Here is a 23,500-nt window from a genome sequence, read left to right as displayed (position 1 = left end):
TCTGCCAAAAGCTCTTTCATCTGGAAGTTAAAATAAGATTTAGGTAGCTACTTGAAATAGGAGGCCTTGGAGGTTTTTTTACAGATTTCCTGTAGTCTTAGAAGTGAGTTTGTACAAGCACCAAGTTTGCAACACAGTTCTGTCCAGCTTTTGTCCTGGAGGATACTCTATAGGCAATTCTGGCTTTTGCCCTCACCCTCATCATAGAATCAACCAGGTTGGAAGAGACCTCCAAGATCATCCAGTCCAACCTAGCACCCAGCCCTAGCCAATCAACCAGACCATGGCACTAAGTGCTCCCTTCAGTCTTTGCTTCAACACCTCAAGCCACGGCGACCCCACCACCTCCCTGGGCAGCCCATTCCAATGCCAATCACTCTCTCTGCCAACAGCTTCCTCCTAACATCCAGCCTAGACCTCCCCTGGCACAACTTGAGACTGTCCTCTTCTTCTGTTGCTGCTTGCCTGGCAGAAGAGCCCAACCCCACCTGGCCTACAGCCTCTCTTCAGACAGTGATGTGGTCTTCCCTGAGCCTCCTCTTCTTCAGGCTGAACACCCCCAGCTCCCATGTTCCTATCTAGGTCGCAGCAGGAGATCTGTGTATTGGATGTGAACTAACATTGCAGAGGTACTTCTAAAGATCAGTCTGCAGCTTGGCAGGGGCACTGGGCATGTGCTTGTACACCCCTCTGTTACCATGAAGCTGATTACCAGAACTTTCTTTTAGCTCAGGCCCGTGAGAGTGGATCTCTCATGCTTTGACTGAGAAACTGGGAGGAATGTGCCCAATCTTCCCTGCCAGGCTACTCTATCACCTGGCTGCTGCTCTTCTGCAGTCCACTCTGTACAGGATGCCTCTGCATCTGGCATCTCCCTTTCATTTTAGAGAGCAGTCTCTGTAGTAGAAAAGAATAGAAAGCTCTTTAGAATTGCACACGAATATACCAACATGCTCTGGGCAGCTTGTGATGTTCCAGAATAGCTTCGAGGCATTGCTAAGGAGAAGCAAAATGCAAATGAGAAATGAGATGCAGTCACTTGGAAGCATGTCCAACCCACAGATTTGATGGAATTCTTCTTAACTGTAGAAATTAGCTGTCATCTGCTGTAAATCAGCACTCACTAATTACCAGAGTTGTTCCCTCGCATCTCAGATCTTGTGTGTCACTAAAGTGTGTGTGTGGCTCGGAGAGGAGAGGGAGTGGGTTAAAAACAAACCCTCATCCTTGGAGTCTGGTGATATTGAAGGATGTAGAAACTTCTTTCTGCTGGCATTTGCAACCTTTGAAATCTGCATTAAAAGGAATTCTTTCTAAATTTTCTTTTAGTGCAGCTTTCTGAGTCATATCTTCTTACAGGGCGATGTGCTGTATTTCTAGCCCTGGAGACACGGCTGCTTGTGCACAGAAGGTACTCCTGATAGCACAGCCTTTTTGCTGGGTTTCACATTCCCAACCTGCTTGAAGATTGTGAGTCCAAGAGAGGCTGTGCCAGAAGATAACTGTGCAACTTCTTGTGGTCTGCATGAAAGAGGCAGGCAGCGAAGAGTCCAGCTAGAGGTTATGCTTACACAGAATTAGGCTGAGAACTGTTATCCTCATGTCATGCATGCCAGGAGCTCCCAGTTAAGATATCTGCATGTACTGATCTAGGGTAGGGTGTCCCTGCCCATGGCAGGGGGGGTTGGAACTGAATGATCCTAGTGGTGCCTTCCAACCCTGACTGCTTCTATCATTCTGTGATTCTACTTTGGCCAGCTGCAAGTGAGGGAAATGTGCCTTGCTTATTAGGTAAGGTGTATGCAGCATTCCATAGGGTATGGCAGAATGCCTCACAGGTTGAACATATCACGTTGTAGATAGAGAAATGTGAGCAAGAAGATGTAAAAGTATCAAAATGATTCTGAGCACAAGAGCCTGAGGCTGAGGGAGCTGGGGGTGTGCAGCCTGGAGAAGAAGAGGCTCAGGGCAGACCTCATTGCTGTCTGCAACTACCTGAAGGGAGGCTGTAGCCAGGTGGTCTTGGTCTCTTCTGCCAGACAACCAGCAACAGAACAAGGGGACACAGTCTCAAGTTGTACTGGGGGAGGTCTAGGCTGGATGTTAGGAGGAAGTTGTTGGCAGAGAGAGTGATTGGCATTGGAATGGGCTGCCCAGGGAGGTGGTGGAGTTGCCATCCCTGGAGGTGTTCGAGAAAAGCCTGGTGAGATGCTTAGTGCCATGGTCTGGTTGACTGGCTAGGGCTGGGTGCTAGGTTGGACTGGATGATCTTGGAGGTCTCTTCCAACCTGCTTGATTCTATGATTCACTGTCTCTGGAAGAACTTTTAAGTTCATGAGGATAAGCAGAGGGCTGGATCACCTCTCCTGTGAGGTGAAACTGAGGGACTTGGGGCTCTTTGGTCTGGAGAGGAGAAGGCTCTGAGATGACCTTGTTGTGGCCTCTCAGTATCTTCATGGGACCTACAAGAAAGCTGGGGAGGGACTTTTTAGGCTGTCAGGCAGAGATAGGACTGGGGAGAAGGGAGCAAATCTAGAAATGGGTAGGTTCAGACTGGATGTTAGGAATAAGTTCTTCAGCATGAGGGTGGTAAGACCCTGGAGTGAGTTGCCCAGGGAAATAGTGGAAGCCTCATCCCTGGAGATGTTTCAAGCCAGGCTGGATGATTCTCTGGCCAGCCTGATCTAGTGTGGGGTGTCCCTGCCTATGGCATGGGGGTTGGAAGTAGATGACCCTTGCAGTCCCTTCCAACACTGACTGATTTAAGTGACTTTTTTGAATTTGCCTAGCCAGAAAACCAGGAGGGCAGAGCTGCAAAGTCCATAGCCACATCCGTACAAAGCTAGCAAAGATCTCCAAAATCTCTCCAAAAAAAGAGATTTTGTAGATGCTTATTTTAATTTCCTTGCAGTTTGTGGCTCATGCCAGTTTCCTGACTCATTGTCACTCTGGTCTGGTGAGAGGCCAAGTTTTCCAATAAGGAAAACAAGGCAGTGGTGAGTCACTGGCAGAATTCATATGCAGTTGATTTGCTCTCTCATTATCTCTGCTGGCTTTATTTATTTTAATTAGTTCACATACAAAGTCTCTGAGATATGTTTCATTGCAAGAATTAGCTAGACTGGTTAGTCCCCCATAAAGATTAGAAAGCCAGAAGACAACCAGAGCTTTTGGTGCCACTTTTTCCTGCCATACCATGCAGAAAGAGTACAAGGGGGAAGACTCTTTGGGTTTTCTAACATCTGAATAAATGTGACAATAATGTCCTTGGATTTTGAGGCTCTTCTGTTCGGTCTGAACATCTTTTGAGGCTGCTCATTAGGATCTGACATGTCCCAAGAGGAGGTTTTTCTCTTGGCAAAGGTTGGTTGTGTTGCAGTCTGTGTCAGACCAGAGGTATTGCCTTGCTGAAATGAGGTCTGAACTGAGTCCTGAGGCAGAGGTGCTGGGTGTAGGACAAGGTCTGGCCATCTTCTCAAACCTCTTCATGGTTCCTGCCAGTTCAGAGAGCTATCATAAACCTTATGGGTTTGTTTGAAGTTGTAACAGCTTCTGATCTCTTCAGCATCCTATCTCTTCAGCCTGGAGAAGACAAGGCTTTGAGGAGACCTTACAGTGGCCTTCCAGTATCTGAAGGGTGCTACGGGAAGGCTGGGGAGGGACTGTTGACAAGGTCTTGTAACGGTGGGACGAGGAGGAATGGGTTTAAACTGGCAGAGGGGAGATTCAAACTGGATGTTAGGAAGTTCTTTCCAGTGAGGGTGGTGAGACACTGGTACAGGTTGCCCAGGGAGGTTGTGGCTGCTCCCTCCCTGAAGGTGTTCAAGGCCAGGTTGGATGAGGCTTTGAGCGACCTGCTCTGGTGGGAGGTGTCCCTGCCTATGGCGGGGGTTGGAACTGGATGAGCTTTGAGGTCCCTTCCAGCTTAAGCCATTCTATGATTTTCTTTTTGGTGGTCAGCAGCAATAAGACAAGGAGCAAGGGCTGCAAACTGGAACACAGAAGATTCCACCTCAACATGAGGAGAAAATTCTTCACAGCAAATCATAGAGCAGGTCACTTAAGGACTCATCCAGCCTGGCCTTGAACACCTCCAGGGAGGGAGCAGCCACAGCCTCCCTGGGCAACCTGTGCCAGTGTCTCACCACCCTCACTTGCAAAGAACCCTTTCCTAACAGCTAGTTTAAATCTCCCCTCTGCCAGTTTAAACCCAACCCCTTGTCCTGTCATTATGAGACCTTGTCAACAGTCTCCCCCCAGCCTTACTGTAGGACCCTTCAGATACTGGAAGGTCACTGTAAGGTCTCCTCAAAGCCTTCTCTTCTGCAGACTGCAGACCCCCAACCCTCATAGCCTGTCCTCATAGCAGAGCTGCTGCAGCCCTCTGAGCATCTTCATGGCCTCCTCTGGACTGGCTCCAACAGTTCGGTGTCCTTCCTGCGCCGGGGGCTCCAGAACTGCACCCAGGACTCCAGGTGGGGTGTGAGGAGAGCAGAGCCAAGGGGCAGAGTCCCCTCCCTTGCCCTGTGCCCACACTGCTCTTGCTGCAGCCCAGCACAGGGTTGCTGTCTGGGCTGCACTCACACTGCAGGCTCCTGTTGAGCTTTTCATTGCCCCAGACCCCCAGGTCCTGTTCCTCAGGGCTGCTCTCAGCCATTCGCCACCCAGCCTGGAGTTGTGCTTGGGATTGCACCAACCCTGGTGCAGGACCTTACTCTTGGCCCTGTTGAGGGTGACAGAGCCCTGGAGCAGGCTGGTCAGAGAGGCTGTGGAGTCTCCTTCTCTGGAGACTTTCAAAACCTGCCTGGATGCATTCCTGTATGGACTGCCCCGGGTGATCCTGCTTTGACAGGGGGGTTGGACTCGATCTCTGGAGGTCCCTTCCCACCTCTAAGGCTCCGTGATTCTGTGATCTTTGCCATTCCACATAAAGGGATCTTTCCAGGTCTCAGTGAATGAGGTTGGTTTTGAAGTTCAAGTCTAGGTGCCAGCTCATTTTAGCCTGTCCTTTTAGCAATGTAACTTATCTTTAATTGAAGTCTTTCCTTGGCTTGTGGGAATTGCAAGGCTGATGAAGATAGGCTAAGGCAGGAGTGGAATTAAGGATCTCATTGTAAGGAGCTGTGTGTTGGGAGTGGAAAGGAGACCAAAGCAACATGGTGAGCTTAGTGTCAGACTTGGCCTGTGTCATTTTCCAGTTCTGCTGCTGAAAGCTGTTGTTGCATTGGATCATAAATGGAGAACCTTCCATGTTTTGGAGTTGATTTAAGCTCTTGGGCTCATGTTGACCTAGTATCCCATGTTCCCCATTTAACAAGGGCTTCCTTCCCAGCCATAGTCCTGGGAACAGGCCTACACTGTAATTAGGGAGATGAAGTATTTGATTAGGGTGTGGTTTTGCCAGTGAGGCACCCAGCATTTGGCAGCCATGGCTGCATTCAAAGTCTTCCTTGTTTTGTTTGGATTTTGTTTAATCCAAGCAGGACTAGCTGTCCAGTGCTCCCTTCCCTAGAGGCCCTGGCCTTCTGTTAATGATGGCTTCTGTTAATCGATTCTGCACCTGAGGAGCCTCCTTTATCTCCTCCCACTCTTGCAGGCAATTGCATACAGTGTTAGAGTGGAGCTGGAGTTAGAGGAACCATCATTTATTACCACCTAGCCTCTGCCAGAGACAGAGAAGTTGGGGTTTAATAAGTTTTCTTCTCCAAGCCCTTGGTTAATTGCATTGCTTATATTTTTTCCCCTAATGCTAATTGCTTGTTACATGCCATGCAGGTAAGCCAATAGCCTTTGGGAATGAATGAATGGCTCAGATACTTCCCCCCTGATGTTATAATGGTGATAAAAACATTGACTGGAATAAGTGGGTGTGACAGGCAGTGCCAGTCTCTGAGGATGACTTTGGTTTCAGACTCAGGATGGGAATATCCCAGGCAGCAGTGGGCTAGGTAGAGTGTGCAGCCCATGTCCTAAAGGATGGTTGCTGGAAGTGGTCCTCAGGGCACACAGCAAGTCCTCCTCTGTGTCAGAGCTACAGGGCTACAGCCTCATGGGTTTGCTCTCCACTTCAAACCACCTTCTGAGGTGAGCCTTCACCCTGTCACCTTTCTGCACACTCAGGTGGTGGGAAGCTATCAGCATCTGTGAAGGCTTTGAACCATCACACTTACCTGCTCTGGGCTTTTCCTAGCAGACTTCTAAGCAGCTGTTTCATGGCCTCTGAATGATGCAGTGCTGGGCACCAAGACCCTGGCTCACTCTGATCTTCAGCTTGAACTGCTGTGCTGGAGTTCTCTCATCCCAGTGCTCTGCTTTGTTCCTCAGAGAAACCCTTTCCTAAACGTGCCCCTGTGGGTGCTGGCGATTTCCTTTCAATGCTTTCTAGGTCACAGGTTTCTTTCATGCCAGCGTGAGCAGATCTCAAACCCTTGTTTTGCTTTGTCTAGTTGCTGCCTTTGTTTTGTTAGTTTGTTTTTAATCCTGCCACGCTGTTCCAAAACCAGAGAGCATCTCACCAGTGCATGCTGTCATGTCGTACAGCAGGGGAAATCAGCTGTGCAGAATGCAAGGCAGTGTCTGCCTGTGTCCTAAGGAAGCTCCTGTCAATGTTTTCAAGCAAGATGTCAGCACTCATTTACCAGTCCTTAAAGAGCAGGCCTGCATCTTTGTGCCTGTAAGCCAGGGAACACTTCCATGGCAATCCACAGAACCTGCTAGTTCTGCCAGTGATGGGCATTTATCTCCAGGTACAAATGTCAGCAGGGCTGCCCTGGTGGTTTCTGCAGATGGGCATTTAAATAGGGTCCACGTTGTGAAGCTGATATTTAATAGGTCGTGGGTGGCTGAGCTGAAGCCAGCTCGTTTGAAGCTTAGGGATCTGTGTGTGTACTGCAGTCACACCTTGGGGTTGCAGTGAAGATACAATCACAGAGACCTCAGAATAAACTCCTCTCCACCTAATCTTTTCACATGTCTCTGAACAGACAGGTGTGTGCAGTGCACCACTCCTATGCATCCTTAATGCACTGTTTGAAGCAGGTTGAATATGGCTGCAGGCATGAGGAAGAGCTTGGTGGTAGGAAGGTGACTTGTGCCTTTAATGGCTAGGAGGGCAGGCTTGGCTATCCCTGCTTAGTTGCCTTCACCTGTAGGAGCTGGTCCTGGAAGAACCAGGGAGCACAGCCTGGGAAGGAGAATGCTTTCACAAGGAGAGGTATGTAGCAATAAGTAATAGAAGAAGAAGCAGCAAATTGTCTGCTCTGGCTCTTTGGGAGCTAAAGTAGTGTGAGGCTGGGTTCTCTATCTCCTTTGAGGTGCAAGATATTTGCATGTACTTTGGCTGGCTCCAAGTGAGTAAAATGTGCCTTTTTTACTAGATAAGGTGGCATGCAGCATTCCATGGGGCATGATAGTATGCCCTCAAAGATTACATATATAACATTACAGATAGAGAAATGGTTAAAATATAAGCAAGAAGATGTAAAAGTATCAGATTGGTTCTGAGCACAGGAACCTAATCATTATGCATTATCTCTGGAAGTTCTGAGCTCTCCTCTATCTCCTTTGAGGCTTCCTCACAGAGTAGTGCAAGCCCAGGGCTGCAGTGGGGCAGGAGAGAGAGTGCTGGGCACACGCTGGATTGCTGTCAGTGCCTGCCTTGCCTTGTGTGGGTCATTGTGTGCTGTCAAGCACCATCATTTTCCCCCATTAAAAGATACCTTTAAAAGGGCTTTTAAAGTAGTTAGGTTGGGTCATGGCATTGCAGCATGTGCAGCACCTACAGATTGTGCGTTGGCATTACTGGTGCAAGGTTTGGTGAGCTGAAAACCTGTGGCTTTGTTTTCTGTAGCTTTGCACTCCGTGCACAGGTTCACTCTGTAGTTTGTACCTGCCTTAGGAGCAGTTGGAAATCAAATCCTGATGTTTTGTCTTGATGAGTGGAAAATGGGACTCTCCCAGAGAAGCTCTGATGTCTTTTTTTCCTTTCAAGCAGTGATTTTCATTGTAGCTTAGCTTGTGAATGCTGTTTCTTACCATGGCAAGTTTTTACACATATATAGAGGTAGTGCCCACATTCCTTTTAAATATAAACCATAACCAAAACACTGCACACTGGACCTGCTGTGGAGCAGTTCTGTACATGGTGGTTACCATAGAGGACAGGTGTACTAAGATGACCTTCTCTTCAGAACATCTTTCAACCCCCTATCAAATGACCTTCCAACCTTTGATTGTAGCTCTGGTCAGGAATACAGAGCTTGTTTAGACAGGCAGCTTTGCCTTCTGCTTGGTCTTGGGGATATGGTTTAGGGTGAGCCTTGTAGAGTAGGGTTATCAGTTGGACTTGGTGATCCTGAGGGGCTTTTCCAACCTGAGTGTTTCTGTGGTTCTGTGATCTGACCACCTGCCTCCCTGTTTGAAGCCTGAGCTATGCTCTAAATCAGAGGTAACTTAGGCTATGAAACGTGGGTCTGCATTCTGAAAGCCTCACAATCAAGTCTCTTATATTCAGTGTTTGTGAATTGGCCATTAAAGACTCGGAGGAAAGTGTATGCTGGATGCTGGAGCAGATCCTGTAAACCATCTGACACTCTGGGTGGGTGAGGTCAGCTGCATTCCTCTTCCCCATTTACTTGACATTCTCTCCCTATCTAACACTCCACACCCAAAGACCTTTTATCCTCCAAATTGCTCTTAAAAGGCCTTTTCATGCCCACTGCCCACAAAAATCCTATAACTGCCTTGGTGTCTTTGAGTACTTAGCAGCACCACCAGGAAAGTAACCTAGACAGGGCGATGTGACTTGTCATTCTGCAGTCTGGGTGTCCCCAGTAAGTCCTGTCTCTGTGCCCATCTTGATCAGCATTCCTGGCTAGGTGCTACCTGTGTTTCACCTCTTTGAGTTCCAAGCTTTATGTCAGCATTAGCAGTGTCTGGTTCAGCTGGTAAGATACTTTGGAAGGTTGGCTCTGTGTTTCCTGTGTGTTTGCTTGGTCCTGAAGTTGCCACATGTGCTTCAGAAAGAAAAAGTGATAGCCCTAATGCATGCCATGTAATCACAAAGGCGTCCCAAATGGCCATCAGCCCTGCTGAGAGGCTGTCTCAGGAAGAGTGGTGCCTGTTAGCTGCTCATGGCTATTTTGTCATCCTCCTGGGACATAGATATGAACTTTAAGCCAAGCAAGGCCTTGTAAACCACATGTGGTGGCTTCCCTTTCTTGGATTGCACTTTGGCCACAACAACCCCATGCAGAGATACAGGCTGGGGTTGGAGTGGCTGGAGAGCAGCCAGACAGAGAGGGATCTGGGGGTGCTGATTGATACCTGCCTGAACATGAGCCAGCAGTGTGCCCAGGTGGCCAAGAGAGCCAGTGGCATCCTGGCCTGCATCAGGAATGGTGTGGTCAGCAGGAGCAGGGAGGTCATTCTGCCCCTGTACTCTGCACTGGTTAGACCACACCTTGAGTCCTGTGTTCAGTTCTGGGCCCCCCAGTTTAGGAAGGACACTGAGATGCTTGAGCGTGTCCAGAGAAGGGCAACGAGGCTGGGGAGAGGCCTTGAGCACAGCCCTACGAGGAGAGGCTGAGGGAGCTGGGATTGGTTAGCCTGGAGAAGAGGAGGCTCAGGGGTGACCTCATTGCTGTCTACAACTACCTGAGGGGTGGTTGTGGCCAGGAGGAGGTTGCTTTCTTCTCTCAGGTGGCCAGCACCAGAACAAGAGGACACAGCCTCAGGCTGTGCCAGGGGAGATTTAGGCTGGAGGTGAGGAGAAAGTTCTTCCCTGAGAGAGTCATTGGACACTGGAATGGGCTGCCCGGGGAGGTGGTGGAGTCGCCGTCCCTGGAGCTGTTCAAGGCAGGACTGGACGTGGCACTTGGTGCCATGGTCTGGCCTTGAGCTCTGTGGTAAAGGGTTGGACTTGATGATCTGTGAGGTCTCTTCCAACCTTGGTGATACTGTGATACTGTGATTGCATCAGGTGTTGTGAGACACCTGGGAGCACATCTCTACAAGCAACACGATCACCGTCTGGAGCCTGGCACCAGCTATCTCTGCTTTCCCATCATTTAAAAGCAGAAAGGAAAGTCAAAAGCTCTGTCATTTTCCTTTACTCTCCCCTGGTCTATCATTGCTTAACTGCGTCCCAAAATCTTATTAAAGTTTGGGGTGAGTCATTGCCATGGTGAGATGAAAACAGAGCTGAGCAAATTGAAGAGAAGAGGAGTGTCTTTCCATGTGAGCAGGCTGAGCAGGAGAGCTCCCACAGCAGGGAGAAACTCCTATCACTTCAGAGATGGATTGCGTCATCTGCTTGCTGCTGCCTCTAATTCGATCCTCTAAATCCCATATCAGAACACCTCAAGCCTAAAGAGAATGTAAAATAGGCTTGGAGTGGGAAATTCCTGCCAATTAGACATGCAGATCTCTCTTAAGCATCTGAGACCTTCTTCCAGGCTCACACAAGACTTATAATTATGGTTCTATATTGTCCTCTTGCTTTGACTTATCTACATAACCCAGTTCTCTCTCCACCACTAGAATGAAATTATAGGCTTAATCTAAGGTGGCTGCACTTCAGTGTCCTCAATGTGCTTCATTTTTGGCTACAGTAGGTCAAGCTTGTGGGGCACTTTGTGATTCAAGGCTGGTGAGGGGGCTGGAACACAGCCCTGTCAGGAGAGGCTGAGGGAGCTGGGGGTGTCCAGCCTGAAGAAGAGGAGGCTCAGGGCAGAGCTCATTGCTGTCTACAACTACCTGAAAGGAGGTTGTAGCCAGGTGAGGTTGGTCTCTGCTGCCAGGCAACCAGCAACAGAACAAGAGGACACAGCCTCAAGCTGCACCAGGGCAGGTTTAGGCTGGATGTCAGGAAGAAGTTCTTCACAGCAAGAGTGATTGGCATTGGAATGGACTGCCTGGGGAGGCGGTGGAGTCCTCATCCCTGGAGGTGTTTAAGAGGAGGCTGCATCAGGCACTTAGTGCCATGGTTTAGTTAATTAGGAGGGTTAGGTGATAGATTGGACTTGATGATCCTAGAGGTCTTTTCCAACCTGGTTGATTCTGTGATCTCTTGTGGAAAAGAGCACTGCAGAGCTCTCAAGCCATTGTCACTGGGCAGCTAGTTCCTTTGCCACGAACTAGAAGACCTCCTCTGCTTTAGAGTGTAGGCACCAGTAGAATCCTGTGCTCTTCCTCATCTGATTTATGAGGCAAATTCCAGAAAAATCTTCTTTCTGAGGCTGTTTTCCATTTCATCCCAGGCTCCTTGTAACTTTTGGTGGTTTAATGTCTCGTTGATGTTCTGGCATGGCTAGGAATATGTTGCTGTAGACAGCTCAGATGCCATTCAGAGCTCTGGATGTGGACATGCATCATGGGATTAGGAGAATTCCACAGAATTTAAGGTGTTCAGAGGTAGTTAGGCTAAAGTAAGGTTTCTAGGCTGGGTTGGAAGAGAACCACTCTGTGGAAGAGTGGGACATCAAGAGGAGTAAGTCAGTCAGTTAACCACACAGGGGTTTGCTGAGGCAAAAGCAACCATTCTTTTAGTTCATCAGATATTGCCTGGGTAATGATATCCCAGTTATTAGTGCATCAAGTGAGGCAAGGACAGGCAAGAAATGTCAGGGCACTTTGAAAATGGAGGTAAATCTGCCAACCAAGAGGAAATGAAGAAGTGCCTGTTGAAATTAGAGTAGCCAGCGATGCTCCGATGGAAAAGGCAGGCTGGGGAAAACTGTGTCAGGCTGGATGCAATCAGGCACTTAATAGTTGAGAAAATTACAGACACAGCATAATCGAGGTTGGAAGTGATCTCTGGAGATCATCTGGCACAAGCTAAAAGCAGGGTCAGCTAGAGCAGGCTGCTCAGGTCTGTGTCCTTTTGGGTTTTGAGTAGCTCCGGGGATGGGGAATGCACAACCTCTCTGGGACAGCCTGTTGCAGGGTGTGACTGCTTTCGAAGGGAAAACTGATTCGTTTCTTTATGTTTAAAGGGAATTTTCTATGCTTCTTGTTGTGCCCTTTGCCTCATCTCCCTGCGAGGAGCCTGGCTCTGTGTTCTTTACGCCCTCTCATCGGCAGGTATTGACACACATTGATGAGATTCACACCTTTCTCCACCCTGAGCATCCTCTGCTCCTGGCTAAACAGCCTGATGTAACTATGAGAGGGGAGATTGTTGTGGGAGGTTGCACTGATGTTAGTGGGAGGATGCTGGTGGTGTGAAATCCAACCTGAACGCTGCCCTGAGTAAATGATGATGTAGAGGTACTATGGAATAGGACAAATTAGCTTTCTTGCTCTGTATGTTTTTCTTTTCCCATATTACTTTCACTTTATGTTTGCTTTCTTGGCATTGTTCCAGGCTGTTTCTGGGAATAGTTATCTCCGGGTCTTTTATCTCTTTGTGCTTGTCATTTAGTGTGATCCTGGCAGCCTCAAACGCTAAGATAGGCAGTGAGTGAGGTCAGGTGGATGCTTTGTTGCTTCTTGAGACCTGCAGTGATGAGCAGGAACACTTTGGATCAAGCCTGGGTTCAGGTTTTGGAGTGGTTGTGAACTTTTATGGATATTCAGCCGAGTTGGAGAATGATGTTTCTCAGTTTAAAAAACAACAACTTGCATAGCCCCATTTTAGGAGGTGATAGTAGCCTAAGTAAGGAAGTCTCAGATAATAAAAGAGTGACTGTCTCTGTTCCAGACCCAAGAAGAGTACACTTTTAGACCACAGAAGCTGGTGGGTCTGTGTCTGACACAACTGGACCCTCTTACAGCTTGGCAAATCTGTGTCCTTCAAGATGAGCTACAAAATCTCTCTTGTGGGTTTCCCCTCTTGGCTAGTGGGTTGCAAATGTGTGTCTGTTCAGATGTACCTGATGTTGCATGTGTTAATGTTTCATGCCCAAGAGCTAAATCTAGCTGAATGTGTAAATACCACAAACCCAATTCATTTTGTATGACATCAATTAATACCTTGCAGGCTCAGGAAAGGGAGAGGGTTGGGCTTGGTTCTGCTTTTAGTTGCTTAGAAGCTGAATGTTTGGTCACTTACCCACTTTGACTAAAATAACTTCATTTTCTACATTTGCTTTGGAAATGAGAACCCCCCCAGGAGCAGTTAAAGGCAGAAACTTACATCATCTCTCCTATCCCAACAGGGATGATGTGCTAAAGCTCATCTCAGATTGAATTTGTCTGTCTTGTCAAAACATTTGAAGAGAAGAGGAGGCTCAGGGGTGATCTTATTACTGTCTACAACTACCTGAAAGGACATTGTAGCCAGGTGGGGGGTGGCCTCTTCTCCCAGGTAACCAGCAATAGAACAAGGGGACACAGTCTCAAGCTGTGCCAGGGTAGGTATAGGCTGGATGTTAGGAAGAAGTTCTTCACAGAGAGAGTGATTTTCCCATTGGAATGGGCTGCCCAGGGAGGTGGTGGAGGCACCATCCCTGGGGGTCTTCAAGAAAAGTCTGGCTGAGGCACTTAGTGCCATGGTCTGGTTGATTGGATAGGGCTGGGGGATAGGTTGGACTGGATGATCTTGGAGGTCTCTTCCAACCTGGTTGATTCTATGATTCTATGATCTACAGTGCAGAATCAGTAAAATAACAGAAGAGAGAGATATGGATTGTGCAGAAGACTAAAAAGAAAACCCTGATCTTAATCCAGCAGAAAGGAAAGGCCAGGAAAGATCAATTCCTCATGCATGAGGATTTCATTCCCATACTCTTTGCGTGATGCCTGCCTCTGCTGTTACTGTAGCAGCCCCAAATTACTGAGTGTGCACCTACAGAAAAGAAGCCAAAGTACAAACTTTAGAAGTTGTGTGTCTGAACTACTGGAATTTGAAGCTTTGCTGATGCTTCACAGGTTTGAGCTGTGGTGCCTTTCAAAGAGTGAAGACACTCAGTTTCTTCTCTGTTTTCCTTGCAGGTGTGTTACTAGACATCCAGCAGCACTTTGGAGTCAAAGACAGCGGGGCTGGCTTGCTGCAGACAGGTAACAGCATTTGCTTGCCTACTGCTTTCTGTAACCTTCCTCTTCTCAGACCTTTCATGTTTCTCCAGCTGCAGTCCATGGGCACACTGGCTGTGGGATATGCTTAATAGGAAGAGGAGTGAACATGAGGGGTTTTTTGAGGTTTGATTTGCTGGTGGGCAGGAGGACATCAGGGCTCAGAACGGCTTGGGTGCAGAATGGGCTAAAAGCAGACCTGATGATATTGTTGATGACTGCTAAATGCAAACAGGAGGCAGCTAGCTTCCCTAAATCAGAAAACTCATGATACACCAACCAGCAGGATCCTGTTGTTCTTACTTCTCTTAACTCTCTGGAGGTTGATGTGTGCTGTAGAATGTCCTTCATGTGCTCTACAATCTGCTGAATGCAGAGAATTTGGCAGTACAGTGTGGCATGAACACCTAATCCTCATCAGAACAAGTACCTGAGGGTGAAGGCTGCAGGAAAGGCTGACAGCCATTGAATTCTTGATAACTCATGGATTAACAATATCCCTGTGATTTTGGTGCTGTTAGCTTCAGTCATTTCTCTCCTTGTCTTTAAAGAGGAAGGATTGTTACAATTGTGATGTCCTTTTAGTGTGGCAGACGTTTTAATGCAGCAGACATTAGCAGGCAGAGATGTACAACCCCAGCTTTTCTGGCCTCTAGTCTAGAGGTGCTTTAGAAGAGTGCCTGGATTGACATTGAGCAGCAGTCTCATGTAATTATGCCATCACTTGTGATCTTTCTGGGGAGCTGAAAGGACTAGCCAGAGAGCTTAAGTCATATTTTAACCAGAGAAACAGTCCAGTTTGCAAACTTCCTACAGAGTTGTCAGAATCACACATTTGTGGTGCTGTGGTTGTCTTGTCACTGTCATCTGTCTGAGGCAACCACACTGGAGCAGTTATGTTGCTGGGGAAAAAAAAGGACTTGAATTAGGATTAGAAATTGTGTGCCAGAAAGACATTTTTCTCCATACTTTCCCCCCCACCCCCTTATGCTATCACCAGTTGCTGTCAGGAGCTTGTCTGTGAAACTCTAGCCAACCATAAAGTGTATACAATCCATCCTGGGCACACTGGAGGAGAGACTGTTTTGGAGCTCTGTCATTTGGCCTTTGATTTGAAACTATGTGAACCACTGCAGCATCTCTGTGGCTGTTTGAGCTAGATTTCTAACTCAGACATAGGGGAGAGGTGAACATTCTGGAGAAAGGCCATAGAATGGCAACAGTGGATAAGCTCATATCGTTCCATTGAAGCATCAAGAGCTTTTTGTCTAGAAGCATAGCTTGGACCTTCCCCTTGCTGGCTTCTGCTGCTTCAGCTGTGCCTGCTGCTATCTTCCCCCCGCTGCTGCTTTGGCTGCTGCTGCTGCTTTGCTGCCTCTTGACCCCTTCCCCATCTTCGTTAAGGTTATTATATTTCTCTAGTAGTTTATTTCTCCTTTTTGGGTGTTCCCCACATCCCCCCTCTTCCCCCTTGTGAAAATCACCCAGACTAGGCTCAGCAGCTCTGGAAATTGAACAAAGCTTATATTAACAGCTGAGCATAATATACAAGCAGATATTCACAACCTATACAGCTACAGACAGAAATAGACAAGTTAAAAAGGTAATAAAGAAACATAACAGCCTTTCAGAAACCAGAGTCCCCAGGAGGGGTTTTCAACCACCCTTCCACCTTCTCCCCACCCCTCTACCTTACTACAGACTTTGTCTTATGCTCAAGACAGTTTGGAGGGTCAGCCAGGGGGGTTAGGAAGCAGATGGATTAGTCAGGCAGCAAGTTTGAGAGGGATGTTCATGCAGCCCCAGAGCCAGAGAGCAAACTGTCTTATCTATATTTGTGGTCTTATACATTTCAGCAAGCCTATGAATGTAGTAGACATCTCCATTGTTTCCTTTTCACAGCCTATAGTCTAATTCTTCTCAGCAAAATATCTCAGCTAGGCTCAAACTAGCACATCCTGTTATATTTAAACTATAAGAAATACAATTTCATTTTTCCCTGACTTTCCAAAACCATCTGTGTTGTGATGAGTTTATTCTACCAGGGGAGGGATCCACCCTAACCTGGGCCAATCTCCTTTTCACTTGCTGTAGTCTATGGCACAGAAGGGTCATAGAATCAACCAGGTTGGAAGAGACCTCCAAGCTCATCCAATCCAACCTAGAACCCAGCCCTAGCCAATCAACCAGACCATGGCACTAAGTGCCTCATCCAGGCTTTGCTTGAACACCTCCAGAGACAGCAACTCCACCACCTCCCTGGGCAGCCCATTCCAATGCCAATCACTCTCTCTGCCAACAACTTCCTCGTAACATCCAGCCTAGACCTGCCCTGGCACAACTTGAGACTCTGTCCCCTTGTTCTGATGCTACTTGCCTGGCAGAAGAGCCCAACCCCAGCTGGCTACAATCTCCTTTCAGGTAGTTGCAGACAGCAATGAGCTCTGCCCTGAGCCTCCTCTTCTGCAGGCTGCACACCCCCAGCTCCCTCAGCCTCTCCTCACAGGGCTGTGCTCCAGGCCCCTCACCAGCTGTCCCTTCTCTGGACATGTTCCAGTATCTCAACATCTCTTGAATTGAGGAGCCCAGAACTGGACACAGGACTCAAGGTGTGGCCTGACCAGTGCTGAGTACAGGGGCAGAATAACCTCCCTTGTCCCACTGGCCACACTGTGCCCTTGGCTCTCTTGGCCACCTGGGCACACTGCTGTCCTCACCTGCACTTACAGCTTCTCAGTAATGTTGCCATACAAACAATTGACACTGGTTTGTATTAGGGCTTTAGAAATGCTCTCTCCTTTTGGGACAGCAGGGTTCAGCTAAGCTGATAGGCACAGTACACATCCAGAACAGGAAGCCTGAGCTTTTACAAGTGTTAGTGTTTGTAAGCAGCATCAATCAGTTTGCCCAAAGTGGCACTGGTTGTCCATCAGGCTTTTTTTGTACAGCAATTATTTGTGTTTATTTATTGCACTCAGAGGAGCAGGTCCTCGGTGTATCATTAGACACAAAGTGCCTCCAAGAAAATATTCTGGTGGAAAATGACACTTGCCAAAGCATGTATTTAATCTTCATTCCCCTCAGTGGATGAAATCCTTCTGCAGATGATTTAGTGACAGCAAGTAGGAGCTAAGCTCCAGCAGGGCATTTCATTTGTTAATTGCAAGGAATGTTATTTATTTCTCTAGCAAACAGACAGGGGCATCTGAGAACAGAGTCACTGAGATATTGCAGGATTGCTGGTGTGTCAAGAGTTCTGTAGCTGGTAACTGTTTCCCTAAGAAAAGCACTATTTTCTGTTTGGTTTTTGTTTGGCTGGCTTTGAGAGGTGGTTGTTTTTCTGATCTCAAACCTAAAGGCTTGACTTTGCCTGTGCACTATAATACTATATATATATATAAAATATAATACATTATATAATGTATTCCAGTGCCATCACAGGGAGGGAGTGCTCCCAAAATAAAACACTGCTTCACCTGAGTAAGGGTAGGGACACACAACTGAAAACTTAACAGCTTAACAAGTGTGTGTGTTGGCAGCTGGCCCCCAGCCTATGTATCCTTAACCCTGGTGAAATAAACCATGCTGGCCTAGACCACCATCAACACCACTCTTAATCCTTTGTCTGTTCTCCATCTGACCTCTCTAGATGTGCAAATTGGATAAAGTGGATGCAGAGTGTAAAAGCATTTGACCAAGGTTGCAGAGGAAGCCTACAGTAGAGCTGGGACCATGACTGATGTGCCCAGGGCTTCTGCCTTAACCTTGAGCAGTTCCTTTGCAAGCAGAGACAGAAATATCATTTCATTCCCAAGAGATGGTCCTGCTCACTAATTGAGTGATGTGAGACGAAAGGCTGCTTGTCCCAAGTATGTCCTCTGAATGAAGAGTGGATTAATCCTCACGTTGTTAATCCTGCATCTAGATGAGTCCTAAATTAATTTACAATGTTAATGAGGGGGAGTGAGATGTAGCATTCTCTGGCAGTTGTTGTCACTCATCAAACAGGCTTTAAAAATAATAAAGGATATCCTTTTGACTGAGAAAGAAGGCTGCAAACAGTGTTAGGAAGAGATGGGACTGAGAACTCAAGCAGTAAGTGGAAAAAGAAATCCACCAAAGGCAGTGTATTGACCTTGCATGCACACCATGACCTGTTCTTTGCAGGCACAGCCAATCTCATAGCTCTCTCACACCAAACGTTCAAAAGCCAGTTCATGCTCTCTCTGCTTCTGCTGCCCTCTGGAAAGCAAAAGTGACTGATTTCTTAGGAATTGCAAAAGACAGAAATTTGAATTCTTGTCTTCTTTTATGTTCATCCCAAGACCTAAGCTGCTCTTTGCCTAGGAGATACAAAAACACCCCAACTGGTTAGAGGGGCACTGTAACTCCTGCCTGGAAAAAATCACAGGAGCACTTCAGCCTCATCCATAATGGAAAGGAGCAGAATGTGGTAGTATCTGCAGCAAGGATCTTGTGACAGCAGAGGACATGCTGACAGATGGATCACAACTGCTGCTTGCCCAGCAGCATTGTGGAGTAATAGGCATACAACTATGCTGATTCCAGAGCCTCAGTTATCTCTTGATGATGCTGTGATTGTATGCTGATCTTTTATAAAGCACTGAATGCACAGATAGAGGTAATTCCCTTAACTGTCCTACAGGTCTGCATTAAATCTTTCTTGTGCTTTTCATTCCTTACCCGCTGCTTTCCCCAGCTGGAGAAAGGATAATCCTGGCTGATCTCAAAAGGTGACAGAGCATCTCCTTGCCTACTTGATCTCTACAGCTGTAGACAGTCAGTACAGTCAGTGAGCCAAACCATGCAAATGTCTTTCCCACGTGTGGAGTTAGGTAGGGGCAGCAATCTGGATTCACCAAAACTACAGAGCTGTAGAAACAAAAGACTGAGAAGATGCACAACTGCATTTGTAGAACTGCTTCAACAGTGTTATCCTTCCATACGTATTTAGAACAGAGAATCATAGAACAGATTCATAGAATCAACCAGGTTGGATGAGACCTCCAAGCTCAGCCAGTCCAACCTAGCACCCAGCCCTGGACAATCAACCAGACCATGGCACTAAGTGCCTCAGCCAGGCTTTGCTTGAACGCTTCCAGGGATGGTGACTCCACCACCTCCCTGGGCAGCCCATTCCAATGCCAATCACTCTCTTTGGGAAGAACTTCCTCCTAACATCCAGCCTAGACCTCCCCTGCCACAACTTGAGACTGTGTCCCCTTGTTCTGTTGCTGGTTGCCTGGGAGAAGAGACCAACTCCACCTGGCTACAACTTCCCTTCAAGTAGTTGTAGACAGCAATGAGGTCTGCCCTGAGCCTTCTCTTCTGCAGGCTGCACATCCCCAGCTCCCTCAGCCTCTCCTCACAGGGCTGTGCTCCAGGCCCCTTGCCATCTTCTTCACCCTTCTCTGGACACCTTCCAGTATCAGAAGCAGTGCCCTAGTGCTGTACTCTGTTTTTCACTGGATTTTCTTTCCCTTTCTTTCTCCAATTTCTCTGCTTTATTGCTCTGTCTGCTTTCCTTGCCCTTGGATTAATTTTGTCTTTATGTCTCTTGCCAGTGTCTATTTAGCACACCTGAGCTCTAAATAATAATAGTTCCTGGCTCTCAAGGCAGTTTGTCTTCTTAGTTCTCAGGATGTTTTATAGAGAGAGGGATAATGAGGCTTTCTCTTTTCTGCAGATGGGGAAAGCAAGAAAGCCAGATGGGACAAATGACATGTCCAGCATCTTGCAGCAGGTCTGAGGCAAAGCCAGAGTGAGAAGTGAGGTCCAGTTCCTTGAACACTCAGCATTCAGCTAGGTTAATGGATAGAACCAGAGATTTGGTGCTTCTTAATGGGCACCTTAATCTTGTAGCCTGGGCAGCTCAGCCTCAGGGGAGGGCACATAAACCAGTGAGGATTTCTGCAAGTGGAAACTGTGAGGCATCAAATGGGGGAGGGTATGGCAAGGATCCCATTGAAATGCAGAGAGGAAAAGGTTCTGTCGTCAGGAAGAGCAGAGGGATGTCATTAGAGGAAATCCTGGTAACTGGAAGTTGATAGCATAAGGTCAGAAGCAAGGAAATAGAAAGAAGCAAGAGATCTGGAAGGACTCATTAGAGGTGAATAATGAAAGATAAGTGGGGCTCTGAAATAACTTGACTTGTGTCTTCTCATGTGGAGAGAGATGGGCATTCTCCCAAATGCCTTTCAGCCCTGTTTCCCAGGAAGCCTACCATTGCCAGGTACTTTCTTAAGTCTTCTCACAGGCTCACTTTTTCCTGGAAGGATCAATTCTAACTAAAACTTCTGTTTGAAAAGTGAATCTTCACCTTCCTGAGCAGATGCCTCTTGAGCCAGCCTACTCTAACCTTGCACTAACTAGCAACCTTGCAATGTTAGCAGCTCTAGTGTGCTGTGATTGTACCAACCAAGCTGTGAGCGTGTGAAGTAAAGAGACCTGAAATAATGGAGTGCAATGATGGGATAAATCAGACTTGCTAAATTGAAGGGTTTTCTTTCAACTGCCTTTGACTCCCATCTTCCTGTCATTAACTTATGAAGACTGCCTATGCTGAGACCACCTCCTCTGGATGCTAAAGCTGAATGGATGTGTATTACGTGCTGCAGGTGCCACTTACTTCTCTTCTGCCATCTGCTTCTACCTGAATAGGCACTGTCCTGCTTCTCATATCCACCATGCATAACTGAATCAAATCACCTTTCCCTTCCCACCATGCCTGCTTAGCGCTTATTGCTAGGAGAGAGGAACTCATATTCTGGATGTTTTCCTCTTTTCTGTTTAAATTTCATGGGGTTTACTATTGGGTGTATGACTTCTTACACTGGAGTACCTCCCAAGTACCTCAATGTCCAATCCACAAAGTGACACAGTTTGCTTTGTAGTTGCTCTCTTTCATTTCTCCTTCCCCTCTACTCTGCCCTGGTGAGACCACATCTGGCACATTATGTCCAGTTCTGGGACAAGAAGGACCTCAGAGAACTGCTTGGGAGAGTCCAACACAGACCCTCAAAAATGATGGAGTGGAACAGCTTAAGAGGGATAGGGATCTGCTGGAGAGGGTCCTGTAGAGAGCTACAAGGATGGTTATGGGGCTGGAGGGCATGGCTTATGAGAAGAGCCTGAGTGACCTGGGACTTTTTAGTCTGGAGAAGAGAAGACTTAGAGGGGATTTGATAGATGTTTATAAACATCTGAGGGCAGGTGGTCAGGGGGAGATGGGGACACAGGCTCTGCTCACTTGCTGCCTGGGATAGGACAAGGAGCAATGGATGGAAGCTGCAGCACAGGAGGTTCCAGCTCAACACAAGGGGGAACTTCTTTGCTGTAAGGGTCCCAGAGCACTGGAACTATCTCCAGAGAAGTTGTTGAGTCTCCTTCCCTGGAGACTTTCAAGGTCTGTCTGGATGTGTTCCTCTGTGATCTGTGCTAGATTGTGTGGTCCAGCTCTGGCAGGGGGGTTGGACTGGATGATCTCCTTGGGTCTCTTCCAACCCCTAACATCCTGTGATCTTCCTTACGAGGAGAGACTGAAGGAGCTGGGGTTCTTTAGCTTGGAGGAGTCTGAGAGGTGACCTCATCAATGTTTATAAAGATGTAAAGGTGAGTGCCAAGAAGCTGGAGCCAGGCTCTGCTCGGTGATGCCCAATGACAGGGCAAGGGGCAATGGTGAAAGCTGAGGCATAGGAAGTTCCATGGAAACATGAGAAAGAACTTTTTTCACTGTGAAGGTGACAGAACACTGGAACAGGCTGCCCAGGGTGGGTGTGGAGTCTCCCTCTTTGGAGATAGTCAAGAACCCACCTGGGTGCATTCCTATGTGATCTGGCATAGGTGATCCTGCTGTGTCGGGGGGGGTTGGACCAGATGAGCTTTTGAGGTCCCTTCCAGCTGTCAAACTTCTGTCATTCTGTGATTTTTGACTGCAAATGGTTTGGACAACCAGGTCTTACCTAGGAGCAGGTCATGTCACTGTCATCTTCTCCCCTAAAAATGCTGAACATTCTTAAATCCAGTTTACTCTTCTTGGCAATCTGAATGCTAGATAAGATGGAGCTCTCTTTCTGCCAGAAGGAGATTCTGTGAGACCTATCAACAATAAGCAAAACCTTTTTCCTCATTTCCTCCTCCATACCTGACTTTATATATTTTTTTCTGAACTTCTCCATCCTTCTGGAGTGTGCCACTGATTAAACAGCTTGTAGAGGACAGCTCCAGCTCAAGCAATAAAGATGAGAAAGCAGGGCTTTGTGCTCAGAGTGCCTCGATTAATGTTGTGCCAAGGGCAGGTCTTTTGCTTATCGAGGTAAAGTGAGCTGAGATAGTCCAGAACCTGATTATTTCCCACATAAATCCTTTACAAGTTCCAACAGTCTTTTTTTTTTCCTGTTGCTGTGTGCTGGAATGGTATCTGCTAGGCAGAGCAATCATGGCAGAGGGTCTGATTCATGGAAGCAGATGAGCATATTTGGAAATCTCTCTGCAATCAAGAATGAAAGTGTTTTCTTGAGTCAGTGAGCAGCTTACAGGAAAATGTGTTTGTGCCCTAGCCTGGCCACTGAGCACCCTGAACCAAAGTATGAACATGCTGGTTAGAGTGTGTGCTCCCACTAGACAGCCCTAGATTGCAAAACCAGGAATCTTTGATGGGGCAGAAGGGGCAGGGAAGGGAGGGGAAGGTGTCCTTGCCTCCTGATGATAACAGGTAAATGCTTGAGCCACCATTCTGCTTTGCCTCCTTACTGTACCTGTCAGCAAGTGTGTGCAGGCTGCTGGCACAGGGGTGTCTCCAGGCTGGCTTTGTACTCATTAATATCACAGGCTCACAGGATGTTAACGGTTAGAAGGGACCCAAAGAGATCATCAAGTCCAACCCCCCTGCCAGAGCAGGACCATACAATCGAGCTCAAGTCACAGAGGAACACACCCAGACAGGTCTTGAAAGTCTCCAGAGAAAGAGACTCCACAACCTCTCTGGGCAGCCTGTTCCAGTGCTTTGCACCCCTTACAGTAAAGAAGTTCTTCCCCACGTTGAGGTGAAACTTTCTGTGCCATACTTTATACCCATTGCCCCTTGTCCAGGGCACAACTGAGAAGAGCTTGTCCCTTTCCTCTCAACACCCAGCCCTCAATATCTTGATTTTTTGGTACTGCATGGCCACTAACACGACATAACAATTAATTTTCCCATCCTATCTTCCTACTTTGCAGAAGGAAGGGTTGTCCTAACTGTTGCACTTTGAGACAGGGCAGGTGCTTGGGCTGGTAGCTGCAAGAGAAGCTCATGCTGCCTGTGGCATGTCTGCTCTATAAGTAGCTATTGGCTTGTTTTCCCTCAGGCTCTAGCTCAAGCAGCTCCTGCCAAGGCCCTGTTGACTTCTGTACTTTGTTGTAATAACGAGGGAAAAGATTTCCCACTTCTCCCAGGCACCTAGCAACAGAACAAGGGGACACAGTC

General features: G+C 47.5%; 1 protein-coding gene across 11 annotated transcripts in view; it reads left to right on the top strand.

The window, feature by feature from the left end:
- Positions 1-23,500, top strand: part of SPNS2 (SPNS lysolipid transporter 2, sphingosine-1-phosphate) — a 230,792-nt gene that overhangs the window by 74,790 nt on the left and 132,502 nt on the right. For all 11 annotated transcript variants that reach the window (XR_010307421.1, XM_064166682.1, XM_064166679.1 and 8 more), the window contains one exon: positions 13,933-13,998. Coding sequence is in view for 10 of the 11 variants with exons in the window: in XM_064166682.1 (XP_064022752.1) it covers positions 13,933-13,998 (66 nt within the window). In the remaining variant the exon portion in view is untranslated. The remainder of the gene's footprint in view (positions 1-13,932; positions 13,999-23,500) is intronic.

This window comes from Pogoniulus pusillus, chromosome 27 (genome assembly GCF_015220805.1).
Source record: "Pogoniulus pusillus isolate bPogPus1 chromosome 27, bPogPus1.pri, whole genome shotgun sequence".
Classification (NCBI taxonomy): Eukaryota; Metazoa; Chordata; class Aves; order Piciformes; family Lybiidae; genus Pogoniulus; species Pogoniulus pusillus.
Note: the sequence above shows the minus strand (reverse complement) of the source record. Positions and strands in the feature narration are given on the sequence as shown.